The 12,883-nt window shown below is 40.7% G+C and overlaps 1 protein-coding gene across 1 annotated transcript in view; it reads right to left on the bottom strand.

Moving 5' to 3' along the window:
- Positions 1–6,184: 6,184 nt before the first annotated feature.
- BCAS2 (BCAS2 pre-mRNA processing factor) overlaps positions 6,185–12,883 on the bottom strand; it is a 48,256-nt gene continuing 41,557 nt past the window's right edge. The window contains exon 7 of the mRNA XM_082246210.1: positions 6,185–6,325. Within this exon, the coding sequence (XP_082102336.1) occupies positions 6,205–6,325 (121 nt within the window). The 3' untranslated portion in view covers positions 6,185–6,204. The remainder of the gene's footprint in view (positions 6,326–12,883) is intronic.

The following is a 12,883-nucleotide window of genomic DNA, read 5'->3' as shown; positions in this document are numbered from 1 at the left end:
AATAAAATGCCAAAAACACACTCACAGACATGTAGGAGCATAAATCACATGGAATGAGTTCACCACATGTGTAAACCAACATGTCCCTGTATTTGGAAAGTTGACGCATTTCAGGAGGCACACTCCCTTCCTCAGAGCTCTGAGGAAGGGAGCGTGCCTCCCGAAAGGTGTCAGTGTGCAAAAAAAATTAAAAGTTATACCCAAGTTATATAAATTCACACTAGCCTGCAGTATTTTACTGTGTAGCCTAGTCCAGTGCTGGACAGACAGGGAGCAGTGCAGTGCGTGTTCCTGCATATGTTTTATTTCATTTCTATTTAACTGCTTGCCGACCGCCGCAAGTAGATTTACTGCGGCGGTCAGTCCCTGCCAGGCAGAGTGACGTTAATTAACGTCACTAGCCTGGGAGGGTCTGGGGAGCGAGCGCGCTCCCGCGCGGTCACACCCCCCCCCGCGCGTGTGACCAGCGGACCCGATGTCCGCCGGCCACTCGGCGATCATCGGGGGAAGAGGGAGAATGTCAGGCAGCTTGTGTAAACAAGCTGCCTGTCATTCTCCTCGCTGTAAAGACACTGATTACACGGATCTAGTATGTAGATCAGTGTCCTTACAGCTAGAGCCACAGCCAATCACAGTAAGAATCACGCCCCTAGGGACACACACAGCCCCTCCCTCCCAAATAAAGTTAACCCCTTCACTGCCAGTGTATTTTTACAGTAACAGTGCATATGTATAGCACTGATTACTGTAGAAATGTCACTGGTAACCCCAAAAGTGTCAAAAATGTCAGTCAAGGGACCGATCTGTCCGCCGCAATGTCGCAGTACCGCAAAAAAAAAAAAAATCGCAGATCGCCGCCATTACGCGTTAAAAAAAAAACAACAAAAATGACAAAAATCTTTCCCTTTGTTAGTAAACGCGATAACTTTTGCGCAAACCAATCAAAATACGCTTTTTGCGATTTTTTTTACCAAACATAGGTAGGATAAAACAAATTGGCCAAAAATGTTAAAAAATTTTGATTTTTACATTTTTTTGGGGGGGAATTTCATATAAAAAAATGTGAAAAATATTGCTATTTTTGCAAAATTGTCGCTGTTTTTTTGTTTATAGCGCGTGATCAAAAAAAAATCGCACAGGTGATCAAATACCACCAAAAGAAAGCTCTGTTTGTGGGAAAAAAAGGACGTCAAATTCATTTAGGTACAGCGTCGCACGACCGCACAATTGTCCGTTAAAGTCACGCAGTGCCGAATCGCAAAATACCCCCTGGTCTTTTAGCAGGAAAATCCTCCGGGGCTTAAGTGGTTAAAGTGTCACATAGTGACAGGCTGCATTTTTCTATAAAGTACCACGCCAGCATTGTGGTTTAAAACGAGGCACTTATGTGACTGTGTTTATCATTGTAGAAAGAAAAAAAAACAGGTCCCTGTCGATAGTGTGAATAAGCCCTAAAAATGTATTCGATATCTGTAACTGAATTTCTGGCATTTCAAACCTACTGATGCTATTGGGAGGACTTTTCCCACTATTCCTACTTTTATTTTCTCATATATATATATATATATATATATATATATTTAAATGTTTTCTTTGAAACAGGAACATCTGTGTTACAGAACAGAAATACAATTATACATGTTATTGGATTACAGAGTAAAGGATGCAGTGATATATAGACTGGTATAAAGGTAAAATAAAGTTTTATGAAGTCAGAATGATGATTTGCACATCTCAACAGATCTGCGCAGGACGTTTTATTCATAGGAGGTAGCTTTCTTCCTTACGAAGCCTTAAAAGCAAAGATGCGCACCTCATATTTTCCTTTTTGGACCTACATTCGAGTGCAACACTTTAATCATCTGAGAATTTCCCCTGATAGGTCTGGCCCACAAGCCCCGTTTAAGGCTATTTGTTCTAGATGCACACCACAACATCATATGCTATCCACGCTATACGCACTCCTTTTACCAGAAAGCTATCCGAAGGCCAGTAGAATGTGCCACAACTGGGGAGGAGCCTGTAAATGGCGCCAGCTCAGCGTGAAGCTTGTGGACAGCCGTCCGAAGAGAGGATGCTGAGCGATCTCACTCTTCCAGCCCCTATGATCGGTTAATTTACCCCCCCGGGACTCACTCTCTAGCCCCCCTGCTTCCAGGATAGATCCGCGGAGCCCTGCACCAGCGCCCGATCCGGGAGAAGCCGCCGCGGGAGAACGTCCAGTGAAGCGGTGCCGAGCCGAGTCGAGCCCGGTGTGGAGGGGGCAGTGACTTGGCTAGACGCAGAGCACAGAGTGCAGTGTGAGCAGCGGCTTTGGACCTCGAAACCGACCGGGCAGCTGAAGCGACCGGGGCACTCGGTCTGGTGTGGGCGAGTAACGGAGAGGAGCGTAGGTGGTGGATCAAGGGCAAGGTTGGGACCCAGTCCAGCAACAAGGGACAAAACGAAATTAAAGTGCAAGGAGCAGTGAGAGGGTGAAAGCCCCCCTTTTTTTCCTTTTCTTGTTCTTACGGTCTCCTTCCATGTGTGATTGATATGCAAGCACCTACACCTAGGGACACTTTGCTGGTGAACTTTTGTTTTGGGCCATAAGGATGCCATAATGAAGTCATGACAGACTGTTTCTGACTAAAGATCTTGGGCATTGGATGTATGGCTGCAGTATTCGATTATTAACCCCTAAATTGGATGTTGAAGGAAATAAGACTGAAACTATAAGACAGGGGTGAACAGTGGATACACAACCTTAGTAACTATAATCAAAGTGAACTGTGGTTTTAACTCACATTAGCTGAATGAGGGAGAAGAGAAACACTGGAATGCTAGTTAGCATCAGTGTGCAAAAGCGTATTTGCTTTGGAAGAATAAACCCCCCTCTAACATTGGGTGTTGTACCTGTGCGGATGTTGCTGCATTACCTAAAATGATTTTATTTTCCATTTTTGAATAGGATGCCTTGAGATTTTTCATAATTTTAAAAGGCACCTTAACTGAAAAAAGGTTGCGAAACACTGCTCTAATGTACTAAAGTTGTTATCATTGTGCATATTTATTCCACAAATCAGAACGATCCCACAGGATTAACAGTATGAGCTGAAAAAGTTTTATGTACTCAAAATCCATTCATTTTAAAGAATACAGTAGTGCACCCAATCTACAAATTACATGAAGAAAACACACACCAGTTTAATACAAAGACAATTTAAGTTACATTATAAATAAATGTAGAAAGTAGTAGTAGAATTGTTTTTATTCAATTCAGAAAATACTTCTTTAAAAAAAAAAATTGAGTACATTTAGGATGATTAATTACAAATAATTCAAATGACCCCATTGTGGGGGGAAAACAAAAACCGAAAAACCTAATGCATAGCATAAGATATCAGTTCCTGACTGTTCTCCCCCAAACCAAAAGAGCGACACACACTTTCTACACTATTGTCATAAGAGACTTTGAAGAAAGCACCCATGCACCCAACATGACAAACTTGGGCTTTGCAACTCAGCACAGCATTATTCGTAAAGTTTAACATTTGCTACATTCTCAGAAGTAGCAGATGTCTGTTGCGTATCTAGTGCCAGGGGAGTAGAGGCCGAGGCAACAGCAGGGACCTTTTGGGGCAGGATTTTTTCTATAAAAATGAATAGAATATAGATGGATAGCACAAAAGGTGGAATTCCTTTAAGTCAGTCAACACCAAAATCTGACTATATAAATCCTATAGAACCTTAAAAACATTGCTGAGCTATTATAATTACATAGGGAATTTATACTTCACAAAAGTAGTGCAAACTGCTATTACTGATATTTTTTGTTCAAATGCCAGCACACGTGTGGAAGTTAGGCCCCATTCACACTTGTGCGACTTGTCATGCGACTTTGGACTGCAAAGTCGCACCCCATGTTTCCCTATGATAATTGTTCATATCTGTGTGACTTTAAAGTAGTTCCTGCACTACTTTGGTCCAACTTTCGAGTGACTTGAAGTCCATAGACCTCAATGTAAACCCTCTGCTGGTTTTCAGCCTTATGTAAAAGTTTAAAATCATTTAAAAGTTAATAGTCCTGCCTAAGAGCAGGCAAACAGATGATGGCTGCTAGATTTATCGTTAACCATGAAATCTTTTCCTCTTTTCTTTTTAACCACTTGAGCTCCAGAAGGTTTTACCCCCTTTGTGACCAGGCCATTTTTTGCTATTCAGCCCTGCACTTCTTTAACTGCTAATGGCGCAATCATGCAATGCTGTACCCAAATTAAATTTATATAATTTTTTCGCACAAATAGAGCTTTTTGGTAGTATTTAATCACAACTGTGTTTTTTTTTTTTTGCAATATAAAACAAAAAAGACCAGAAAAAGAAAAAAAAAAAAAACAAAAAGAAAAAAAAAAAAAAACACACAAGCTACATTTTTTTCTACTTTGTTATAAAACAGCCAATAACAAAAAAATTTCTTCATAAGGTTGACAGCCACTGACATCACCCGTGACAATAATACAATGATCAGTGCTAATACCACACTGTACTAATGACACTAGCTGGGAAGCGGTTATCTAGGGCAATCAAAGGTTTAACCGTGTGCCTAACAGTGTATAGTGTGTGTAATGTGCTGCTTTTATTACTAGATCTCTAATTTTCTCATCCCTGCAACTGATAGATCGCTCTCTCTGTACAGAGCTCTGTAATGTTTATCACAAAGAGCTCTGGGCTGTGAATGTACAGCCAATCAGCAGGTTCTGCAAATGAATCATTGGCCGGGACCTGCCGACAGGCTCCCGCTCTAAACAATCACAGCAGGTTGCCAGGAGGGGGGCACGCCCTAAACCCGGAAGTAGGCGACGTACGTGTACGGCGCTTTGCCTACACCACCCGCTTGCCCGCAGTACATTGCTGGCAGGCGGTCAGCAAGTGGTTAAAGCTAGTTTCATTGTTACCAGAGCCCGATTCCCCAACCTCAGGACTAGGCTCCACCAATTGTCCTTCCCCTTTCCAAATGGATGCCTCAGTCAGGGAGGATTCAGGGAGGTTAGGATAATGGCAGTGGCAAGGCTTTTTTTCCCTGAAGTTTAATGTCAGGTTTACTTTCACTTTGTCAGCGCCATATAAATTCTATGTGGCATCAGCAGCAGTACAGGGACTGTTTGCTACAGTAACGAAATTAAGTCATGCTAAGCAAATGCTCAGCCATTAACAGGAAGCCTTGTATTTTTATCAGTGAATACAAGGCTTCCTCTGATTGGCTGGGGTGGAGAGGCAAGGGGATGACGCCACAACCCCTACCTGTAGTGCTGCCGAAACACAGCATTGTATACTGTATGTAGCTAATGCTACATACAGTTTATACAGCATTGACAGCAGGCTTTCTAATGTAAGAAATTGTTTAATTTGGGCCAGCTTGGTTTAGGCAAACTAAAGTAAAAGTAAACCTGGAGCTAGGCTTTCAAGTGGAACTTTAGCCAGAAAATGAAGTCCTGCTTGATCACTTCAGGCAAGCCCCTTTTGCAGGTATAGCAATGTAAAACAATATAAGTGCCTATAATATTTAAAATCCAGCAATACACTGTCTCACCCTGCTCTGCACATGCTCAGTTGCTCTCTTTTCTGGCACTGTGCCAAATATGTGGAGGCAAACATGCCGACAGCCTAAAGATTTACTGCTGCTCAGACTCTGGGCTTGGGAAAAATTGCAGCCTCAGCAAGAAGAAACTGGAACAATGCGTGAGGCATGTTTCAGCACACACTATTTTGGTAGCATAATTATTAATGTGCAATGTATGTTTTTTTGCTAGAGAACATGATTTTTTTTTTTAACAACTTGTTAAGTGTAAAGTTGCTTTAAGTCAGGCCCTACTAGGAAAGTAAAACTAAAAACCACAAAAAGAAGAGAGATTTTCTTGGTAGCAAAGTTAATAGCCGGCATAATGTGCTGTATGGTCTTGGGAACAAGTTTTACTTTTAAGAAAAATGTTAAATTGCTGAGGTGTTTACTATTGGAGAAAAATCTATAACAAAAACACTAGATCAAATACCAGTCGTGAACTGTAACCATTAATTAAAGAGATATGTATCATGTTATGTGCAAGTTAGCTCAGATTAGAAAAACTGGATCTGCAGCAAAAAAAAAAAAAAAAAAGTTTGACCGAATCCAACAAAAGAAAGGTGTGGGGGGGGGGGGGGGAACAAAAAACAAAAAAAACACTGCAATTAATAGTCCTTTATATTTTCTTTGTTCTCCCCATCCATCTGCTTGAGCTGCTGGATCTCATTTTCTAGTTGCACAATAGCACGCTCAATCTCATAGTTCTTACTTACAAGGGATACCCACCTAAAAGAATAAGAAAAAAATATATAAATTTAAGGATACAAGCACTGAGAATTAGTGAACATTTTATGTACAAATCAACTTCCACCATTTTAGTGTTGAAAAAGGGTGATGAATGAATATACAGAGTAATCATTTTTCTCTAATCAAACTCCACAGCCCCCTTCCAGCTTTTAATCAAATACACAAAAAATGTCCAACACCACAAGATAACATGCTGAGACAGAGAAGTCGTTCCTTAAGCTCACAAAAAGACAATAATAGTGGCGCTTTATAGCAAAATCATGTGGGTCTGAAATGTCGTCTTTTTAACTACTTCAGTACTAGCCTGTAATAACAGTTAGTCACTAGGTCAATTTTCAGTTTACTGTGCAGTTATAGTAGGCTGACAATTAGCTGGTCAATGCAACACTGAACCCAAATTAATTTTATATACTTTTGAGACCGATAAGAGCTTGCATTTGGTAATATTTATTAATCACTTTTTTTATATTTTACCATGTTAAAAAAAAAAGACCAAAATTAAAAAACAAAAACACACACACACACACACACACACACACACACAATTCCCTTACTTTGTTATAAAATGTATTAAAAAAAAAATAAAAAAGAAAAGCAAAGCGTCTGGATGGTACAAAACCTGACACTCCAAGGTGACCTTATTTTTGCCACAATCTTTTGTAAAATAAGAAACATGCTGGTATTGAAGTAGTTAAACTCGGACCTTGGTAAAGGTGCACTAGATATAACGCATCATTAAATATTAGGAAAAAATAAAAAAAACTGTCGCACAGTCAGTTAAAACCTCCCACCATGAATCTACACCAGCTGTTTAGCCCTTCATGCATTCCCCTTCATTGATAAATCCTCACATCTTCTACTTCACAGTTGTAAGAGGAAGGAGAAGACTCTGTTGAACACATTGTATTTTTTCTACAAAAACCCCCCAAAAAACAAAAACCCCACAGCATTGTTTTTACATTTGTGATCACTGTGATTTGTCATCAAAGCATTCACAACATAGAGCCTCTCAACCAGTTCTGTACATTGCTTCAGAGAGCTGCGCCATCTGATGATAGCGCAGATCACGGTGGCTGAGGCTGGCCCTGAACTGGCACACACCAATAAATTTGCCTATTTGATTATTAAAGACAGAAATAAACAGTTTTGCTTTTGACTGCTGGTGACTGCATTTTTAGGGGCTCTTTCCTTGCAGGTTTTTAGGTGCTTTTTTCCCTTTTTTTCTGTCACTTTTTAAACAGCATTTTTTTTCCCCTTTCTTTCCTTCCTTCAGACTACTATTTAAGGGGAGTGGTTAAATGGTCACAGGCGCTTCAAGTCCTATATAAATTTTTGCAGGACTCCTTTCTGAGCTTGCTCTTTCTTGAACTTGCCTCCTTTTTGCCTGCTGGATCTCTGACAAGTGGACCTTGACTAAGTGGTGAGTTAAAACCAGAGTTTAAAACTTACTGGTCTTCTGACCAGTAAGTAACATCTGAAATTTTCTATTAGTTGTATTATTGATGCAACCAGGAAAATGTTGCAACCAGGAAAATGTGTGCTAGCAAGATTGAAGGTTTTGTGCAGTGCACAGTGTGCCGCATGTATATAATAATGGAGCAAATACTCCAGGATGGATACCGCTGTGACAGATGTGAGCGGGCTGCCTGTCTGGAACTAGAGATCCGGAGGAGCAAATTGCAGTACTGGGCAGAACTGACAACCTTGAAAGGGGTCCTCTGCTCGCTGAGCAGGTGGCTAGTGGGGTTAATGGGGAGGGTGGAGGGGTAAGTCAGGATTATCAGGTAGGAAGATGGGTTAATACAGTCAGAGGGAGTGGTAGGGGCTCACAGAAAAGGAAGGCCAGACCTGGGTTTAAACACCCTAACAGATTTGCCATGTTGGGTGAAGATGTGGAGGTGGCAAGCTCAGAGATGGCAGCCCTAGATGTCACTGCCATTCCTAACAGCTCGGAGAGCAGTCCGTCTAGTAGAGGTGGTGAGGGGACTGTAGGTAGGCCTAGACAATTGGTGGTAATTGGGAATTCTATAATCAGAAGGACTGATAGAATAATTTGTCGCCAGGATCACCTTAACCAAATGGTTTGCTCTCTCCCTAGTGCCAGGGTTCGGCATGTGGTGGACCGGGTTGTTAAAATTACTGGGAGGGGCTGGGCATAACCCAGCTGTCTTGGTCCACATTGGAACCAATGACAGAATATATGGAAGGTGGAGGCTCCTTAAGAACCAATTTAATAAACTAGGCTGCAAGTTGAAGGGAAGGACCTCCAAGGTCCAACAAAGGAAAGACAGGGGGATATTAGGGAGCTGAATGCATGGCTAAAGACCTGGTGTAAGAAGGAGGGATTTGGGTTTTTAGAGCACTGGGCTCACTTTTCATTGGGGTGCAACCTATATGCCAACGATGGTTTGCACCTAAATGGAAGGGGTCTTTTGTGCTTGTGGAGAGGTTTATGGGAAGGCTGGAGAAGTTTTTTAAACTAGGATTGAGGGGGGAGGGTGAATTAGATTATAATGGGGCAAACAGGTCAGACAGGGGTCAGCCCCTATTGGTGGGTGGAATGGGGAAAGATGGGAGGAGAGTTATGGCAGAGATTCTCATGTTACAAATAACCATTGGAAATTGTACTATTTGTACCAAAATAAAAAATATGCAAAATAAGTGTGAAAAATGTGACAATTAAAGGGTTTGTTCACCAATGCCAGAAGTCTGCCAAGCAAAATAGGTGAGTTGAAAGCTCTGGTGCACGAGGAGGACTATGATTTAATTGGTATTGCTGAATCTTGGCTTCATTCTTCACATGACTGAGCTATTAATATTCCTGGCTATGCTCACTTTCGGAAAGACAGAGTAAAAACAGAGACAGGCACCACCACCCCTCTATGTGAGAAGTGATCTCAAAGTGAGTGTAAAAGAGGACCTAGTTGATGGAGTGTGTGATGAGTCTGAAGCAGTATGGGTGTGCGTAATACAATGATTATCATTGGAGTTTGTTATAAACCTCCCAGTATTAATGAGGAGGTGGGGACTCAGCTCCTGGCACAGATAGAAAAGGGCTGCAAGGGCTGGGACAGTAATAATAATGGGGGATTTTAACTACCCAGACATTGACTGGAGTAATGGCACTGCTGGAACAGTTAAAGGGCAAACATTTAAAAACCTATTACAAGACAATTTTATAGTACAGTTTATTGAGGCCCCCACTAGAAATGATGCTCTGTTGGACCTAGTAATCTCAAACCATGTAGAGCTTATTAATAATGTTTATATAAAAACATCTGGGTAGCAGTGACCATAATATCATTTCATTTAATGTTAGCTGTAAGCAAAAAATGCATACAGGAAATATAAAAACAACTTTAAGAGAGCAAATTTTCCAAGGATGAGGGCTACTCTCCAGGATTTAGCCTAGGAGGGAATATTGGCATCGATGAGCACAGAACAGAAATCAGAATTCTTCAAAAAGACTGTATGCAAACTCCCTGCAAAGTATATTCCCATGGGCAAGAAGTTTAAAAGGCTAAAAAATAAAACCTATGTGGCTCACGGCCAAAGTTAAAAAGCTATAAGAAATGAGAAAAGAGCTTTTTAAAAATATAAAAATGAAGAAACACTATCATTGTTTAATTGTTACAAAGAATATAATAGAATGTGTAAAAAGGAAATCAAGGACTCAAAAATCCAAAATGAACGACCGATTGCAAAAAGATAGTAGGACAAACCCCCAAAAAATTCTTCAAATATATTATTAGTAAAAAAGTTAGGTCTCAGCATGTAGGCCCTTTACAAAATAATCAGGAGTGGGTGACTAGGGACAAAGAGAAGGCAAATTTATTAAATACTTTATTCAGCTCTGTGTATACAAAGGAGCATGGGGGAGCTCATGACCATAATATGGATGGTATTGACACAGCCCCAAATGATCCACCTTGGTTAAAAAGTGATATGGGCCAAAAAAATTTAGACAGAATAAGGGTGGATAAAGCACCTGGACCAGATGGCATCCACCCACGCATCCTAAAAGAATTGAGCACTGTAATTTCAAAGCCATTGTTTCTAATTTTTAGGGACTCGTTAAGGACTGGAATAGTACCACTGGATTGGCGTAGGGCCAATGTGGTGCCTATATTTAAAAGGGATCAAAGTCTTTGCCAAGTAACTATAGATCTGTTAGTTTAACTTCTATAGTCGGGAAGATACTGGAGAGTTTAATAAAAGACCACATAGATGAGTTCTTGCTAGAAAAAAAATATTTTAAGCAACAGACAGAAGTTGTCAAACAAACGTGATTTCTTTTTATGAAGAGGTAAGTAAAACTTTGGATAGAGGGGTGGCTGTGGACGTAGTATACTTGGATTTCACAAAAGCGTTTGACACAGTTCCCCACACACGGCTAATGTGTAAGGTAAAGTCTACAGGCTTGGCAAGATCCATTTGTAGGCTTGGCAAGATCCATTTGTAGGCTTGGCAAGATCCATTTGTAAATGGATAGAAAATTGGCTAAAAGATAGAATTCAGAGAGTAGTGGTTAATGATTCTTACTCTGAATGGTCTAAGGTTACCAGTGGTGTACCCCAATGTTCAGTGTTAGGACCCTTACTTTTTAATATCCTTATAGATGATATAGGGTCTGGGATTAAAAGTACCATTTCAGTCTTTGCAGATGACACCAAGCTTTGCAGTGGAATAACTTCCTTACAGGATGTCTCCAACTTACAAGCTGACCTCAATGCACTGTTTCATTGGACAACTATGTGACAAATGAGGTTTAATGATGATAAATGTAAAGTTATGCACTGGGGCTAAGAATATGCATGCATCATACATACTAGGCGGAGCAGAACTGGGGGAATCCATAGCGGAGAAGGATCTGGGTGTTCTAATTGAGCCTAAGCTTAATAATAGCTTGCAATGCCAAGCTGCGGTTTCCAAAGCAAGCAAAGTGCTTTATTGTATTAACAGAGGCATGAACTCCAGAGAGAGATATCATTTTGCTCCTGTACAAATTATTAGTAAGACCTCATCTGGAATATGCAGTTCAGTTTTGGGCACCAGTTCTTAAAAATTATATCGGGAAACTGGAGAAAGTGCAGAGAAGGGCAACCAAACTGATAAGAGGCATGGAGGAGCTCAGCTATGAGACAAGATTAGAGGAACTGAATTTATTCTCTCTTGAGAAAAGGAGATTAAGGGGGGATATGATGAACATGTATAAATACATAAGGGGTCCATATAGTGAACTTGGTGTTAAGTTGTTCACTTTAAGGTCAACACAGAGGACAAGCGGGCACTCTTTGCGTCTAGAGGAAAATAGATTTTAGTCTCCAAATACGGAAAGGTTACTTCACCGTAAGAGCTGTGAAAATGTGGAATAGACTCTCTCCAGAGGTGGTTCTGGCTAGCTCACTAGATTGCTTCAAAAAAGGCCCGGATTCTTTCCTAGGTGTACATATAATAAATATAAATGGGTACCATATTTATAGGTAAAGTTGATCCAGAGAATATCTGATTGCCTCTCGGGGGATCAGGAAGGAATTTGCTTTCCTCTGCTGTAGCAAATTGGATCATGCTTTGCTGGGGTTTTTTTTTCACCTTCCTCTGGATCAACTGCGGGTATAGGATTGTACGGTTGTTTTTTTTTTTTTTTTTTTTATTGGCTGAGCCAGGTGTCTTTTTTCAACCTATGTAACAATGTAAATCAGTCATGTACACCACTGCATTGCCTCCTTGAGTACTCAGTTTCACCATATTTTTAACTGGATACAAACATCTTTGGGTTGTGAAGCTCTATTTTATCCATTGCACACCTTATCCGCTTGCTCAAAGTTCGTGCAGGATGCTATAGTAAAATGGTAGATTTCCATAAAGCAACATGTATCGCAAGCTGACATTTCCAGACCTCACAGCATCCCTTTCTCAAGGCAGAGTTTCGGAATGTCAGCTTTTGATGCATGTTGCTTAATGTTAATAAAAGAAAAGAGAGGATTGTCACTATCCCAAAAGTTGTTTTCATAAAGATCCCCATTTCTTTACCATTGTTGGATGAATCGGGGAGCCCCCAAAAATTACACTACACATATATATATATATATACATACATACACAGTACAGACCAAAAGTTTGGACACACCTTCTCATTCAAAGAGTTTTCTTTATTTTCATGACTATGAAAATTGTAGAGTCATACTTTAAGAGGTAGTCACCTGAAATGGTCTTCCAACAGTCTTGAAGGAGTTCCCAGAGATGCTTAGCACTTGTTGGCCCTTTTGCCTTCACTCTGCGGTCCAGCTCACCCCAAACCATCTCGATTGGGTTCAGGTCCGGTGACTGTGGAGGCCAGGTCATCTACCGCAGCCCCCCATCACTACCCTTCTTGGTCAAATAGCCCTTACACAGCCTGGAGGTGCATTTGGGGTTATTGTCCTGTTGAAAAAAATATGATGGTCCAACTAAAACGCAAACCGGATGGAATAGCATGCCGCTGCAAGATGCTGTGGTAGCCATGCTGGTTCAGTATGCCTTTAATTTTGAATAAAT

The sequence above is a fragment of the Pelophylax lessonae genome, assembly GCF_965119305.1.
Source record: "Pelophylax lessonae genome assembly, chromosome: 2".
NCBI classification, from domain to species: domain Eukaryota; kingdom Metazoa; phylum Chordata; class Amphibia; order Anura; family Ranidae; genus Pelophylax; species Pelophylax lessonae.
This window is presented reverse-complemented; position numbering and strand designations above follow the sequence as displayed.